Genomic DNA, 16457 nt, shown 5'->3' on the forward strand with positions numbered 1-16457 from the left:
CCTTCAGCCTGCTTCCCTTAATATTAAAATCTGTAAACCACAGTGTGGTTGTCAGAACTAAGATGTCGTTTTGGCACCACACTGTGACTAAACTTCAGCGTGACTTGGATTGCCTGGTTTTCCAGGACCCAGCGCTGCATTTAGTTGTCCTGTCTCCTTAGTCCCCTCCAGCCCGCAGCCCCTCAGTCTTTCCAGTCTGTTATGACCGGGACACCAATGCATGCTGGCCCTCATTCTGCTGGCTTCCCCTTGATTTGGATTTGTCTGTTGTTCTTGGATATTAGACTAGGCTTATTGGGGTTTTTTGAGAAACACCACAGGGGTGACGTGACTGGCGTTCTGTCAGGGCAGAGTACCGGGGCCTGCACTTCCGGTCACTGCCTGCCGGCTGCCCCACCATCATGTTACAGGAGCGAGTTAGTGAGTCCACATCCCAGGAGAGGAATTAAGCTTCCCTTCCCAGAGGGAGGAGTGTCAGAGCCTGGCCATGTATCACAGCCAGCACAGTAATCAGTAAGACTGTGGAGGAGATGCCCTGAGACTGCAAATGTGCCATTTCTCTCGAGCCTTCGCCTGCTAGTGTAGCACCGTGGGTGGTCCTCGTGCAGCAGTCATCACTGTGTTCTCCAGGGTGGTTCTGCCCCTGGAGAGGACCCCTTTCCTTGTTCCTTGTACATTTGGTAATTGAAAACCTGTAAGGAGGAGTTGTCACCCCACCACCCCACTTTTTCCCTTGCTTTATCAGTTGCCTGAGTCCGTGTGGGTTCCTGGGTGTTTGTTCTGCTGGGTCAGAACCCAGTTCCATCCTGATGTGTTTTGTTGCTCAGCTTGCTCCCCTTTGGCCAGTGGGGAGTCCTTCACATTTGCCCTACATTCTTGAGACGTGCCGAGTTCCTTGGTCTAGGTCTGAGTACTTTCTTACTTCCTGGTACTACGAGACACTGCAGCTTCATCTTGCCCTGGAATCAGGCATTTCTTCAAGGATCCCAGGTTCCTTTTATCTGAGAGCAGTGTTAGAGACCAGGGTGGGGTGATGGTGTGCTCTCTGCTGCTGGGGTGCCACCACTGCCACTGCTCCTGGTGGCTTGACTAGGTGATTTATGTATGAGCAGTAACCCCGTGCACACACATCTGTATTTATTCCTCTGTTTATCTGCATATGTTCATAGAAATAAGTAACGTGAGTCTGTATTGACATATCCAGCTCTAGTCTAGTCTTCTTACTCTTAACTTTTTTCTCCTGTCTCTGATTTTCCCATTTTATTTATTTGTTCAGCCCTAGTGTGTGTGTGAAGTAGCTTCAGAGCCGTATGTCTGAGCAGTGACTTCCCCAGCTGCAGTCTGTATTTTGTCTTCAGTCTTACACCACCCATCAGCACGAGGTTTGCCAAAGTGACTTAAGCCAGCCCTTTGGCGGGGTTCTGCCATACATCAGTAACGCAGTTGAGTTCGTTGGTCCTAGTCTGCAAGGCTCTCCTGGCATCACCTGAGATCCTGGTTGAATGTTTTTTAATTTGCTTCCAGTAAAATTCACTTTTTACAGGGTGCATGTCTGTGGGGTTTGACCCACACGTAGAGGCGTGTGACCACCACCATGGAGCAACACAAAGTTCCAGAACAGCACTCAAAGGTTCCTGGGTGCTGTCCCTTTGTCGTCAAGACTTCTCCCTACACCCAAACCTATCTCCAGTGTGTTCTTTGTGTGACAGTTTTGCCTTTTCCAGATGCCCTATGAGGGGAGACGTGCTGTGTAACCTCCTGGAGCTGGCAAGGGGCACCTGGGCTCGTCCATGTTGGACACGTGTCAGAACTCGATCCCTTTCTCTTGCCAGGTGGCATCCATTGTATAGAAGAGCCCCAGTGCTGATCTGTCCCCTCCTTGGAGGGCAGCTGGTCTTCCCAGGTCTGGATGATTGCGAGTAAGGCTGCCCTCTCTTCACTCTGGCTTTGCAGGAAGGCTTCACCAATGATCAGTACCAGGAGCTGGCTGAGCCCTCCTCACTCACCTATGTCACCCGCTCAGAGAACAGCATCTTTTTTGAGGTTGACGGACCCTACCTTGCCATGATCCTTCCAGCCTCCAAGGAAGAAGGCAAGAAGCTGAAGAAGAGGTAGGAATCCCACAGCCTTTGTGCTTGGGAAAGGAAATGGATAGATTAGGTTTAACGACTTCTCTAGGAAATGGACCAGGAGCCAGGATGGGGGCAGACCTCGGTTCTGGTGTTTTGTACTTTTTGATTCAATGTGGAAAGCTGTTATCGACACCAGATCTGTTCTCCACCTGTGGTATTCTGGTTCTACAGATTGTAGGCCTTTGAGTCATTTTTACTCTGGAGAAGCATAAACCTCAGGGTGGAAAGGTGTTTGCTGCTTGATGGGTGCTGGAGGGAGGGTAAGAAACAGGAGGAGGAAGGCAGAGGGTGATGAGAAGCAGCCGGCACCCCAGGCTCCCTTCCTTGCTGTGCTGGCTTGCGCTTCTAGGTACGCCGTGTTCAATGAGGATGGCTCCCTGGCTGAGCTCAAGGGCTTCGAAGTCAAACGCCGCGGGGAGCTGCAGCTGATTAAGATCTTCCAGTCCTCGGTGTTCGAGGCCTTCCTCAAGGGCAGCACCCTGGAAGAAGTGTACAGCTCTGTGGCCAAGGTGGCTGATTACTGGCTGGACGTGCTGTACAGCAAGGTGAGGCTTCCAGGACCCTGCAGTCAGGGACCTGGTGACAAGGTGACAGATGAACTCAAGGCTGACTCTGGCAAAATCCCATGACCTCCTTAGATCCAGGGCGTCGCAGAATCCCCCTCAGCTTCTATATCCGGTGACAGAATTCTGTGGAGGAAACAAATAGCATGATAATGAGTGAATTGTAAGAGAGAAATTTACCAGCGAGCTCATCAACTTCTTTGATTTTTTTAACATCTTTTTAGGCCCCATAAATGCAAACATAATTTCTACAGTTTAAGTGACAGTGTTGGCTTATCTTCATACCTTTCACGGAATTTATCGTTGCTCTTGTGCTGCTCTGCAGTCTTTGTATTTCATCAGGTTTCTGTGGCTCAGTTTACAGAACTAGTCCACTACTGTCGGTTGTTTTCATTGTTACAAATAATGTTGCACAGACATCTTTGTACAGATGGCCTTTCCCTCCTGTCCTGTACTGTTTGCTAGGAGGAGGCCTTTTGGGTGGAAGGAATACTGGAGTATTCTGGACATTTTTCTGGCTTCGTTTGCTTCGTGGGCTTCTGTTTCTTGGCACGTTGTCTTGTTCTGTATAGAGCTGACCCACACATGAGAGTAAGCACCAAGGGGGAAAGTCACACGAAGTACCAGCAAGCCTTCCAGGGCCTCTCAGAATCCCCCTCAGCTTTGTATCCAGTGACAGAATTCTGTGAAGGCACCAAATCGCATGATAATGAAAGGAATTATAAGCTGTTTGTCCTCAGACAAGTCCGTTAGACTCCTTGTTGCTGAAGAATGCTGCTGTCCAGATGGTCACTGTCTCTCTCTTCTCCCTCTTGGTTCTTCCTTTCCCCACCTTTCTCTTCCTTTTAGGGGAAAAAAATCACCATTTCTTCTGTCTTTTCTTATTTTCTGCAGTCTTCATGTTAATAGCTCAATAAATGTTTCTCGAAATTCTTCTGCACAGCTTAATAAAATGAATGTTAAGGTTCTGTGTGTGGTTTAAACCTAGGGCTGGCATGAGACAGCCCTATGACACTATTGCCTTCAGCTCACGAGGCTGGAGAAACACAGGTCTCGGCTGGAGGAAAGGCTCAGGTGAGCTTAGGGTCGTACTCCTTTCCTTCTGCGTGATATCTTGCCCATTGCCTGTTACTCCAGGCAGCTAACATGCCTGATTCGGAGCTGTTTGAGCTGATCTCTGAGAACCGCTCCATGTCTCGGAAGCTGGAAGATTACGGGGAGCAGAAGTCCACGTCCATCAGCACAGCCAAGCGCCTGGCCGAGTTCCTGGGAGACCAGATGGTGAAGGATGCTGGGCTGAGCTGCCGCTACATCATCTCCCGGAAGCCTGAGGGGTCTCCAGTCACAGAGAGGTGAGCATTTTCCAAATTAAGAAAGGAGTTCCTTGAGGGACTTAGATGCCTACATTGAAAACCTGCATCTGTTGTGGAAGCTCTGAGCCTTCATAGAGAAAAGAGCTTCCTTAGAAAGAGCAGGGTGGTCACGTGGTGGAAGGAGGGGCCTGGCCGTGGACTCCCCACAGGTCAGATGATGCAGATCAGATGAAGGAGGGCTTGCTGGGCCCTGGTGAGCCCCCTGAGGATGTGGTGAACCCATCCACCTGGAGCCCAGAGAACCTAGGCTCCTGAGGGGCCGGGCTGAGAGTGCCCTCTTGTTGGGTGTGGGAGGGTGGGGGATGTCTTGGAGGGTCTGCTACGATGGGCCCCGTCACAAGGTCCAGTCCAAGTTTGGGGCAGGGCTCCAGATCACTCACCCCTTCGAGGAGACCAACGCCGTCCTGGCTGGAGAGGGCGCACTGGCGTGCCTCACAGAATGTCCAGCATCTGAGGCGCTGTTGTGCTGCCAGTGCTGTGTCCCCAGCCTGCTTTATGACAGAAAGAAATGTCCCCCAGCTTCTGGAACATGCCAAGGACAACAGCAAAGGGTTCTGTCAGATATTAGCTTCCAGTTCTGACTGTGGAAACTTTAGGGTCACAGGGCAGTTGTGTCACCCAGGCTTGGTGGGCCATTCAGGTGGTGCAGGAGCACCATGGAGGAACTAGGAGAGTACAGCGGATCGCTTTTCTTGTTGAGGGTACCTAGAGTGAAAAACAGACCTCATCCCTGCCCTTTGTTGTGTGACTGGCACATCTTCCTGCCAAGAACTCAAGCACTGAAAATGGCCTGTGGGCAGACGCAGGGAAGCGCGAAGCTCCATCAAAGGAAACTGTTTCAAAACGGCCTTCAGGGTGCCTCCGTGATCCCCTGTAATGCGGCCTTGTTGCTTCTCGCGTGATGAGGGGCCTTTCTCTCCTTGCCCAGAGTCTGGGCGGCCCTTTGACTGGCTGTGACCAGTAGAATATGATGGAAGTGACCTGTAACTGCTGAACTCTGGTCCCAAGAGGCCTGGCGGGTCTGCTGTTGGTGCTGCCCGGTGTGACTGAGACGTCAAGTGCAGGAGGCCCAGCCGGCAGCACCAATGCTGCGCTGGCAAGGGAGGCCACTGCAGCTGCACCAGTGACCCCAGGAGAGACTGCCCGAATTGCAGGCTCATAAGCAAAAAGTGGTTATCATTTCAATCCATTGAATTTTGTGGTGGTTCATTCAGCAGTAGATAACTGGTAAAGCTTTGGTGATCAGAGTTCCCACCTATGCTAGCAAGGCCTGTAGAAAGAGGAAAATGAAGCACATGAAATGTTTTCTTAAAAAGAAATCCCCAGAGTCATAACAAAAAGAGAAGGAATTTGATACAAGGCTAAAATAGATGACATGCAGAAAAAAATGAAGAATTCCCGGATGTCAAAAAGAAAATGGCAACCAGCCAGAAGAAGAAGTGGGCAACAGATACAAACAGGCATTTCACAAGTGAAGAAATTGATGGTCAGTACAGTGATCAGAAAATGCAGATCTTAAAGTGCCTCTTGGTTGGAAATAAAGAGTCTGCTGGTATCAGTTTTTGGTGACCATGTAGACTGGCTTTCACACAGTGTATATGGCAGTGTGGGCGACAGTCCCTGTGGAGAGAAACCAGCAGCGCGTGGTGAAGTAGAGACCCTTGACCCACCCCACAGTCACGCCCTTGGGGAATACACTGCGTAACTGCCCATGTGTGTTTACATTGTGTTTAAAAGCAAAATCTGGTGGGGGGGGTGTATAGCTCAAGTGGCAGAGCATATGCTTAGCATGCATGAGGTCCTGGGTTTAATCCCCAGTACCTCCATTAAAAATAAATAAATAAATAAACCTAATTACCTCCCCCCTCCAAAAAAAAAAAATGAAAGAAAATAGGGCAGGGCTCAGCAAATGTTAAAAAATAAAAATAAAATTTAAAAAATATTAAAGAGTGCTCTGCAAATGGAAAAAAATTTAAAAATTTAAAGATGTAAGCAAAATCTGGAAACACCATAAATGTCCATCAACTAGAAAAAGGATAAATGTATATAGAGTAACGTACTGTTAAGGAGTTGGGATGGCTGAGTCACAGCTATGTGCTGCAACACGCATAGAGTGCGAAACAGCTAAGCAAGAAAACAGCACAGGGTGACAGACAGTGCGCGGCCAGCTGTGTGGTTCACACCTGGGGAGCTGTACTCCCCTATGGATGCACAGCAGGCGTGCTACAGAGGCCTACACCCGTGGGAAGGCACCAAGGTGAAGACTGCGTGTGCCTCCAGAGGAGGAGGGGCAGGGGGCTGTTCCCTCTTTATTTTTTCATCCCTGAAGTAGAAATGGCAGGGCCAGCTTGAAAGGACCAGGCGAAGGGTGCACAGGTGTCTTGTGTTCTTTCTGAGCTGCTTCACAGTATTTCACAATAACAGGTGTTTCCTCCAGGGAAAACAAGAGGGGTGGTGACAGTTGCCCTGTTGCTTTGCTAGTGATGCAAAAACTGGCTTCATTTCCAGGAGAGCAGATGGACTTGACATTTTACCCAATGAATAACTTTTTCTGATGTTTGATTATATGCATGCACATGAATGTATAACTTATGTGAGGACACCTGTTAACAGCGACAACACAGACCAGATGGCCCGTGGTGGAGAGACGGTGCCGTAAACCGCGGTATGTCAACGTGATGAAGTGCTACTTAGTTATTAAGTGTGGCAAACAGCCGATACAGGCATGGTTTATACAAAACGACCACATGAAAGAAAGTAGATCATAAATACTTACTTCCAGGTGAAATGTGTGTTCTGTTGGGAAGCGCCATGTTCGGGTTCAGGGAGATTTGCACATATGTGAGTCTTGTGTCTCTTCTCACCCAGGGCCATTCCACTCGCCATTTTCCAGGCCGAGCCCACAGTGAGGAAGCACTTTCTCCGGAAATGGCTGAAGAGTTCTTCCCTTCAAGACTTTGATATTCGTACAGTGAGTGCTGATTTTTTTCTACTCGGAAGTTTAGGAGGAAAACTAGACAGCAGGGTATTCCTGACTCAGGTCACCTTTTTTGTCTGGAGCCTTCACTCTTCTGATTTCCTCCTTTCCATTATGTAATGAATGAGGAAACTGACATTCGAGGGCAAAACTGGCGAAACTAGATGCCAGGGGGGCCCTTTTAACTCTTCTCAGGTGGACTAAGGTTTGGGGTCTGGTGCTGGCTCAGCCACCTACTTGCTGTGATCCTGGGAGAGTCATTTACCCTGTCCACCTCGTCTCCTCCTCTGTGAATGGGCACCTTTCAGTGTAGAATTTCTGGGAGGGCTGAATCAGACGCATGAAGCCTTCATTCCGCACAGCGTTTGGTGCAGAGTGAAACCTGCTGCTGCTGCTTTTCTCTCATGCCCTGCCCCGTTATTGCTGCCCCAGATTCTGGATTGGGACTACTACATTGAGCGGCTGGGAAGTGCCATACAGAAGATCATCACAATCCCCGCAGCCCTGCAACAGGTGAGGCTGGGAGCCTGTGGAAACGGGGCCCAGTGTGGCTGAAAAGTCACAGAAACTGGGCCTGGCCCAGACTAGCAGTCAGACAAGTGATGGGTGTCCCCTTCCCACAGGTGAAGAACCCAGTACCGCGCGTCAAACACCCCGACTGGCTGCACAAAAAACTGCTGGAGAAGAATGATGTCTGCAAGCAGAAGAAGATCAGTGAGCTTTTCGTCCTTGAGGGCAAGAGACAGGTAGTGGGGACCGGCGCTGACGACAGGGGCTGTGACAGGCGGGGATCACAGGGCACACGGCACCAGAGTCCTCGTACCGCCGGCCATGGTTTGGAGCATCTAGAATGTTTTTTTCTTTTAAAAAATACACACCTTGATGCTTTATCCTTTAATTCCTCCCAGTGTTCTTCTGTGACAGGAAACACTGAATTGTCAGTTTAGGGTGAAGAACTGTTATCTGTAAGTAGAGGTTGTGCTAATTCGACTCATAACTTGGAATGCATTACTGTAACTTGAGACTTCAGTTTTCTAAACTGTAAAAAATCTGTCAGAAGCACTGAAAAATACTGAAGACGGTCTAATAACAAACATAGCTAAAATCCAAAGCTCAAGAAGAAAATTCTCAGGTGCTAAAAATGAAAAGTAAGCTTTAAACCAGAGCAGTATACAGACTCACCTGCTAAAAACCAGAGCCTCAGATTGGTTTTTAAAATCTAACTTTATCTTATTTATAATAGCTATGCCAAAAAGAAAAGGGCTCAAAAAGATTAAAAGGATGAAAAAACATATATATCAGGTAAATGTTAACCAAAACAAAGCTGATGTAGCTATTAATGCCAGACAAAATAACCTTTAAGCCAAAGTCTTAGAAATACTTCTCATCTGAGGGTTTCGCCAACAACGGGAAGGAAGTGCCTCCAGGCTCACTCTGGTGGCGGGATTCGTGTGTGGAGGCTGCCCTTGTGTCCTTGCTCCGTGGACCTCTTCTCCGTAGGATGGCTCAGCATGGCAGCTACTCCGGTGCTGGATACCAGTGAAAGAGAGAACCAGTCATGCAGAGGGCACGGCGTTTTATTATCTAACCTCAGAAGTGGCATCCTCTCCCTTTTGCTGTAATCTGTTCGTTAGAGGCAGGTCAGGGGTCCAGCCCACACTCAGGAGGGAGTCATACAGGGGTTTGAACACCTGGAGGCAGGGTCACTGGGGCCATTTTGGAAGGCTGCCTACCACAGTGTCGGTCCCACTGTCCATTGGGTAAATGTAAAATGGAATACTTGGATACATGTCATACCAAAAAGATGAGTGTGGTGGCACCAGGTACTAACACAGGGGGCAAATAGGAGCTCGTCTGTATTTCTGGTGGGAGTTTGAGCACAAGGGCTTCAGGCGGTGTGCGGAAGGATGGTCGTTGACTCCGTTTCTGGATTGGAGAGTGGACTTTAGGGAGTCTTGGATAGGTGAGCTGATCTGCTTGTGTGATGGGTTGTACTGCCCTTGGAATGAATGGACAGTGTCCGTGCATATCCACAGGGAACAACCTCAAAACCGTGTGCACTGAGAAACAAAAAGCAAGTTGCAGTAGGATGTGCACCATGTGCCTATTTATATAAAGCTGCAGCTTAAAGTAGTGGTGTATGTTGCTTACAAAGGTGGATTAAAGGTATGAATTGTATGGGGAGTGATCGGTACTGTGCTTGGGGGCTGGGAAGGAGAAAGAAGGGGGCCTTTACCTATTTGCATTTCTTATGAAAAGTACAGAGTTCTGGAGCAAACAGAAAAATGTAAACATTCACTTCATAATAGTGGTACCTGAGTGACTTGTTTGTCTGACTTTTTCACTATTTAAAGTTTAAAAGTAGATTAGTCTATAAATGCACACGAGTATTGTATTTTTTTCAGACGATGTGCTTATAATGGTTTTCTAGAAGAAAATTTTTCATCTGCTTTGGATCTTTGCAGGTGGGAGTGGCACAAGCCTCAGGAGGTGCCCAGAGCCTTGCTGCTCCTGACATGGAGGACTTTGGCCTCGTGAAGCCGCTACCCTCAGCAGTCCCTGTTGCTACTAAGAGGAAGCGCATCCTCTGGGAGAGCCAGGAGGAGTCTCAGGACATGGAGCTGATGATGCCTTGGCAGGAGATCTTGGGGCAGCCTCCGGCGCTCGGGAGCACCCACGTAAGAAGCCTCAGGGAGCCCAGCGTGGCTGGTGGGAGGAGGAGCAGGGCACTGGTCAGGCCCAAGCTGTGATAAGCTACCTCCCTGTGGTCGGCTGAGTAGTGAGGGGCCCTGAAGTCGGTCTTGACTTGTGAGATGTGCCTAGTCCTTACAGAGTGCTTGGGGGCTGCGAGGTTTAGTTGCTGTGGAAGGAAGTTTCTGTTTTACTGTGTGCACGGTGTGTGTTTCTGCTCTTGACATGGTCCACCACCCATCCCAGGAAGAGTGGCTGGTGTGGCTCCGGTTCCACAAGAAGAAGTGGCAGCTGCAGGCTCGACAGCGCCTGGCTCACAAGAAGAGGCGGAGGCTGGAGGCGGCAGAGGGTGCACTGAGGCCTGGGGCCGTCCGTGAGGGGCCCTCCGCAGGGCTGGGGGGCTTTTTTCGAAGAACTGCTCGCAGCATTCTTGACCTTCCGTGGCAGATTGTGCAGGTGTGGACCGGGATCAGTGGGAGGGCAGGAGTACAGCCCATGAGAAGAGGTGTCTGAGAACCTGGTCTGGAAGGGAGCAGAAAGGGCGGGGCCTTACCTTCATGTCACTGTGGTGGTGCTGGTGCTGGAGGCCACCTGGGAGGTGGCCTGTTCACAGGTATCGAGGTGAAACACACACTGCCGAATGATCTGCATTTCCCTTTCAGATCAGCGAGACCAGCCAGCCTGGCTTGTTCAGGCTGTGGGCTGTCATCAGCAGTGATCTGTATTGCATCAAGCTGAACATCCCCCGGGTGTTCTACGTGAACCAGCGTGTGGCCAAAACGGAGGCGGGCCCTTCCTATCGAAAGGTGCGGGGCGAAGGGGCAGCTGCTGTCTCCGCCTCAGAGGTGGTCTCCCCAGTGGCAGAGGCCACATAAAGAACGGGGTTTGCAGATGCAAAGGCCTGGTGAGCTTCGTGACCTTGAATGTGTTGTTCTGGAGACTCTGTCCCACGAGAACCTTCTTGGGATGCTGTAAAAATTAACTGAAGTGATGCTGTGAAGTGCTGAGTGACAGGGGCAGTTGGTGTCATTGTCCTTGCTGTGCTGTCCTCTTGCTTCTGAGGTCCGTGAATCAGGGAAGGGACTTAGCAGTCTCTCCCTTCTCCCGGCCCTCAGGAAGCACTGGTGCACCATCTGCCTCCAGATCAGCCTGTTGTGGACGCTTCACGCACATGGACTCCCACAGCGGGTGGTCCTCCTTTCTGCGGGGGTGTCCTCAGAGGCTCTCGCCTGGTGTCTCCATCCCAGTTAGCTCTGCCCAGAGCTCGTTTACTGAGCAAGTGGGCCCATTTCCTGGTTGGGTGTCGGAGATCACTCAGCAAGCTGATGTCTGGTGGAGGAGATGAGACTTGGGTGTCTGTAACTAACAACTAGACTGAGGAGGCTTTCTGGAGAAGGTGAACCTTGATTCTGACCGGCAGATTCAGCAGAATGTGGTTCTAGAAAGAGGATGGGAGGATCTAGGGCGCCAGAGAACAAGTGATCTGGAATGCCTCCAGCTTTCTGGGATGTGATGTGATGTAACTTTGTGGGGAAACCTCTTTCCTTTGGGCACCCTCTCCTGCTCCCTCGTCAGGACTCCCCACGCTCTCTGGCTCCCCTAGGGGCTCCTTTCCCAGGCTTCTGTCCAGGGTTTTTCCTTCCTGCACCCTTAGGTTAAACCCAGGAGAGAACAGAGGAAAATAAACCAGGGGCAATAGTCCTTCACAGTCTGAGAGCTTATCTGCTTTTTAGAAGCCTCAGGTGGCTTCTCAAACTCTGCTCATTGGGAGAGATGTGCTGGGGGGTTTACTCCATGGTTGTGGGCACCAGAAGTCCTAGCGCTGTTTGGACAATGCCTGTGTGTGTGTAAGGGTGTGTGCTCGTGTGCACACCTGTGCACTATGATAGACGTCAGCACTTAGCACAGTTGTGGGGTGAGGTCGTTGCCGTTCTGTCACCAGGTGAATCGAGTTCTTCCTCGCTCCAACACGGTCTACAATCTCTATGAGTACTCGGTGCCAGAGGACATGTACCAAGAACACATCAATGAGATCAATACTGAGCTGGCAGCACCAGACATCGAGGGCGTATATGAGACTCAGGTAACTGTCTTCCCTCCTGAACTGTGTGAGGATCCAGCAGGACGGAGTAGAGGGGAAAACCCACAGGGAACAGACAGGCTAGCAGCAGCAGCTGTGGGCTTCACCCCATGGACACTGACTTCCAGCAGCATGCCTTCCAGGGATGGCCTGGGGCCTGCGCCCTGAGCAGTGCACCCTCCCCAGTCAGCTCTCACGCCCCATCTGCCCCTTCCCAGGTTCCGTTATTGTTCCGGGCCCTGGTGCAGCTGGGCTGTGTGTGTGTGGTCAACAAGCAGCTGGTGAGGCACCTTTCAGGCTGGGAAGCGGAAACCTTCTCTCTTGAGCACCTGGAGATGCGCTCTCTGGCCCAGTTCAGCTACCTGGAGCCAGGTATGGCGCCTGCTAGCTGCTCTTGCTTGGCCCCACTTCCTGCGCATCTCAGGGTGACAGGCCATGTCCTCCTGCAGGGAGCATCCGCCACATCTACCTGTATCATCACGCACAGGGCCACAAAGCTCTCTTCGGCGTCTTCGTGCCCTCACAGCGCAAGGCATCTGTGTTTGTGTTGGACACTGTGAGTTCCTGGGCCAGGGCTGTGGGAGGAGCACTTCACTGGGCGGGAACATCCCGCAACCCTCTTCCCTCCTTCCCCGGCTACCACCTTGTTTCCAGAAGCCTTTGCCCATGAGTCAGAAGTGGATCTGCAGAGGTAGGGCCTGCCACCTGTATCCGGTCTCGGGGCTGCCCACCTCTTTCCCCAGGGGAGAGGGGCTGACCCAGCCCTTGTTTGTCTAGGTGCGAAGCAACCAAATGCCCAATCTCAGCACGTTGTACTCAGCGGAGCACAGCCTCCTGCTGGAGAAAGTGGGCCCTGAGCTCCTGCCCCCACCCAAACACACTTTTGAAGTTCGGGCTGAAACCGACCTGAAGGTCATCTGCAGAGCCATCCAGCGCTTCCTGCTGGCCTACAAAGTGAGTGCCTCTGGGGTCCCATCGCCATGTGAGCCCCCACCTTCCCTGGGCCGGGTTCCCCCAGCTGCTTTCCTCCCCACGCCCAGGAGGAGCGCCGAGGGCCGACACTCATCGCCGTTCAGTCCAACTGGGAGCTGAAGAGACTGGCTGGTGAGGTTCCCGTCCTGGAGGAGTTCCCGCTAGTGCCTGTGCGTGTGGCTGATAAGATCAGCTACGGGGTCCTGGACTGGCAGCGCCACGGAGCCCGGCGCATGATCCAGCACTACCTCAACCTGGACACTTGCCTGTCACAGGCCTTTGAGATGAGCAGGTGAGCCGAATGGAGAGTGTTTCTGGCTGTCTTGGTTGTTGCTGACCTCTCTGGCCTCTGGCAACAAGTCAGCCTTCCCCAGGTGTTGTCCCTGTCCTGGGGCTGGCCCCTCGTCCTCCTGAGGCCCACCCCTCGCCCCTGCAGGTACTTCCATGTCCCCGTTGGGAACCTGCCTGAGGACATCTCTACCTTTGGCTCCGACCTCTTCTTTGCCCGCCACCTCCAGCGCCACAACCATCTGCTCTGGCTGTCTCCTACCCTGCGCCCTGACTTGGGCGGGAAGGAGGCTGATGACAACCGGCTCGTCATGGAGTTTGACGACCAGGCCGCAATGGAGATCAACAGTTCAGGCTGTTACTCCACAGGTGGGTGGGTGAGGCGAACGGGGACCTTGGCGGCCGGTGTTTCTGCCATTTGTTGCCATTCTGTGGGGGCAGGAGCTCCCAGGGAGCAGTTGGCACCCAGGCTCTGCAGGCAGCCTGAGTTAGGGGCTCACCAGCCACCCCAAACAGCCGTGGTTTCTCTGAGATAGTGCTCGCATGGGTGGGGCTCGGCACCCAGGAAGGGTCAATGCACAAGCAGTGGTGTCTGTGTGCAGTGTGCATGGAGCTGGACATCCAGAACCTGGCCGTCAACACCATCCTGCAGTCGCACCACGTCAATGACATGGAGGGGGCCGACAGTGTGGGTGTCAGCTTCGATGTGATCCAGCAGGCCTCCCTGGAGGACATGATCACCGGCAACCAGGCTGCCAGCGCCCCCGCCAGCTACGACGAGACGGCCCTCTGCTCGAGCACCTTCAGGTGCGCGGGCCTGTGTCCCTGGGAACAGCACCCGACCCTGTCCTCTTGTGTGGTCTCCTCTCCAAGGGCAGGACAGCAGCTGGGGCTCTGGAAGGAGCAGTAGGAGTTCTTTTACTTTCTGTCCTTGTTTTGGAAGCGAAGAGCTAAGACTGTCACTGGGGCTTCCCTCTGCCTGGTCAGAAACCACACGGGTCCGGCTCCTTGCTCTGCTCATGGGTCTTGGCCACCCTCCAGGTGTGGGTGACAATTCCAGGTGCTGCATCTTGGCCCCTTCCTGTGGCCAGAGGCATGCCTGTGGGAAGTCACCAACTAACCTGGGGTGTGGGTGTTCATCGGGTGTCTCCTGTGGGACACACAGCAGGATGTGGATGTGGGTTAAGCCACACAGGAAGCAGTGTGAGCTCCAGGGTTTGGGTGTCAGGAGAGAACTGCAGTGCTGACTGGCCAGGGGCACATGCCCTTCCCAGCCCCACAGGTGATGTGACTTGTCCGTGCTTGTGGCCCTGCTGCAGTTGTGGGGAAGTGTTGACATTCAAGAGCAAGTCTTGTGATTCCAGAGCTTTCTTCTTCCACCACTCCTGCTGCCTTCTCACAGGCTGGGGGACTGGTGGAGAGAAAGGCTCAGGCCAAAATGTGCATGACGTGCTCAGGGTCGAGGGCTGTCTGGGCAGAGAGGCGGACAGCTGAGCCCTCGAAGGTGATGGAGTCAGACGGCGGGTGGCCGAGTGGCAGAGGGCCTTGTGATGCGCTTGCAGTCACGTGGGCAATTAACGCGGGCAGTCACAGTTAGGGCCTATGACTGGCACCAGGGAGGGGGCCGCTCCTCGCAGCAGGGTGAGGCACCTGTCACAAACCTGCTGCTTCTCGAAGGGCACCCCCATTTTCTCAGCTTCATCCTGACACCAGCTATGGGGAGACTCAGAAGGCTGGGTTGAGGGCAGTGGTGTTGGGGGTGCGGATGAGTTTCAGAGGCCAAGGAGTGGAATTTGGACGGTGAGGAGGGAGGTGGCAGAGACATGGCAGATCAGAGAAAGGCCGGTGTCAGCAGCGGGGGGCCCTGTGAACCCGTCTTCCAGGATCCTGAAGAGCATGGTGGTGGGCTGGGTAAAGGAGATCACGCAGTACCGCAACGTCTACGCCGACAACCAGGTGATGCACTTCTACCGCTGGCTCCGGTCCCCGTCCTCGCTGCTCCACGACCCTGCGCTGCACCGCACGCTGCACAGCATGATGAAGAAGCTCTTCCTGCAGTGAGTGCCTCCTCCAGCCTCAGCCCCCAAAACCCAAGAGGTGACTGGTCCAGAGCAGTCAGGCGGGCCCAGGGAGGGCTCTGCTGCCGTTGCAGCTTCCGGACGCGCCGTGCGATGCGGTCCTGCCGCTTTTCTGCACAAGTCACCCTGCACCGCACTTGCTGCTCAGCACCTCGCTCGTTAGCAGCAGGCGCTGGAGAGCTGCATGTGGGCGGGTGCGCCCACTGATGGGAGGTGAAGCTGCTTCCACAGCTTGTGCTGCTACACATAGCCAGCCAGGGTGTGGCTTGTGCGTGAGGTCATGCAGATACATCTGTAGGATGAAGTCCAGGAAGTAACACTGATGCGGGTGTGACACCAGGTGACTGCAGGTGGATAAATGCTAATTTGGTCGACACTGTTGAAGAGCTCCCGTAAAGGTTGTGCAGCTGGTTGGACTGCCAGCGATGACGGGGAGTGCATCTCCACCCCGAGTGCCACCAGCATGGCGGGTATCATTGCCAACCTGATGGGACAGAATGTGATTTTGATATACTCTTAATTTGTCATCCTTATTATGAATGAAATTTTCTTTTCATATCCTTGCCCATTTTTCTGTAGATTAGTTGTTTTTCTTCATTGATTCGTATGAGTTCCTTGAAGAAAGTAATTAGCCATTTTTCTACGATGTGAGGTGTGTTTTTTCTGTCTCTGATCGTCTTTGTTTTTGTTTGTGGTGGGGTTTTGCCACACGGAGCTCTTTGCTTTTTGTTGCTTCTGGTTCCAAGTATACATTCTGCTCCAGGACGGTCAGCTTTTTTCCTCATGGTGTCTTCCAGTGTTGTCTGTGGTGTCTTTGACGTTGATTCTGAGCTTGGTCCACAGGCTCATTGCTGAGTTCAAGCGCCTGGGGTCGTCGGTGGTCTATGCCAACTTCAACCGCATCATCCTCTGCACCAAGAAGCGGTGGGTGGAAGACGCCCTTGCCTACGTGGAGTATATCACCAACAGGTGCCGGCATCCTGGGGCTCTTCATTCTCCTGTGTTCTTGCCTTCTGCTGACAGGCTTCCTTAACCTGTGAGCAGCGTGGGTCTGTCGGTAACAAATTCTTTCTGCTTTTGAATATCTGAAAAATCCTTTGTTTCACCTTTTTTTTTTTTTTTTTTTTTTTTGGGTGCAGGGGAGGTAATCCGGTTTCTATTTATTCGTCTTCAGTGGAAGCACCCAGGACCTTGTGCATGTCAGGCACACACTCTGCCCCTGAGCTGTGCCCTCCCTCCCTGGTCCACCTTCATTTCTGAAAGATTTTTTTGCTGGGTATAGTATTGTAGATGGACCTTTTTT

General features: G+C 52.2%; 1 protein-coding gene across 2 annotated transcripts in view; it reads left to right on the forward strand.

The window, feature by feature from the left end:
- Positions 1–16457, forward strand: part of POLE (DNA polymerase epsilon, catalytic subunit) — a 48393-nt gene that overhangs the window by 20668 nt on the left and 11268 nt on the right. Inside the window, exons 24-41 of one of the 2 annotated variants that reach the window (XM_032471936.1) lie at positions 1954–2111; positions 2482–2677; positions 3833–4047; positions 6937–7039; positions 7478–7558; positions 7669–7791; positions 9511–9723; positions 9983–10192; positions 10399–10542; positions 11679–11819; positions 12035–12188; positions 12266–12372; positions 12594–12770; positions 12857–13080; positions 13225–13445; positions 13679–13883; positions 14960–15133; positions 15998–16123. In XM_032471936.1, the coding sequence (XP_032327827.1) occupies positions 1954–2111; positions 2482–2677; positions 3833–4047; positions 6937–7039; positions 7478–7558; positions 7669–7791; positions 9511–9723; positions 9983–10192; positions 10399–10542; positions 11679–11819; positions 12035–12188; positions 12266–12372; positions 12594–12770; positions 12857–13080; positions 13225–13445; positions 13679–13883; positions 14960–15133; positions 15998–16123 (2972 nt within the window). The remainder of the gene's footprint in view (positions 1–1953; positions 2112–2481; positions 2678–3832; positions 4048–6936; positions 7040–7477; positions 7559–7668; positions 7792–9510; positions 9724–9982; positions 10193–10398; positions 10543–11678; positions 11820–12034; positions 12189–12265; positions 12373–12593; positions 12771–12856; positions 13081–13224; positions 13446–13678; positions 13884–14959; positions 15134–15997; positions 16124–16457) is intronic. The other variant, XM_032471937.1, reaches the window with a different exon arrangement.

The sequence above is a fragment of the Camelus ferus genome, chromosome 32 (genome assembly GCF_009834535.1).
Source record: "Camelus ferus isolate YT-003-E chromosome 32, BCGSAC_Cfer_1.0, whole genome shotgun sequence".
NCBI classification, from domain to species: Eukaryota; Metazoa; Chordata; class Mammalia; order Artiodactyla; family Camelidae; genus Camelus; species Camelus ferus.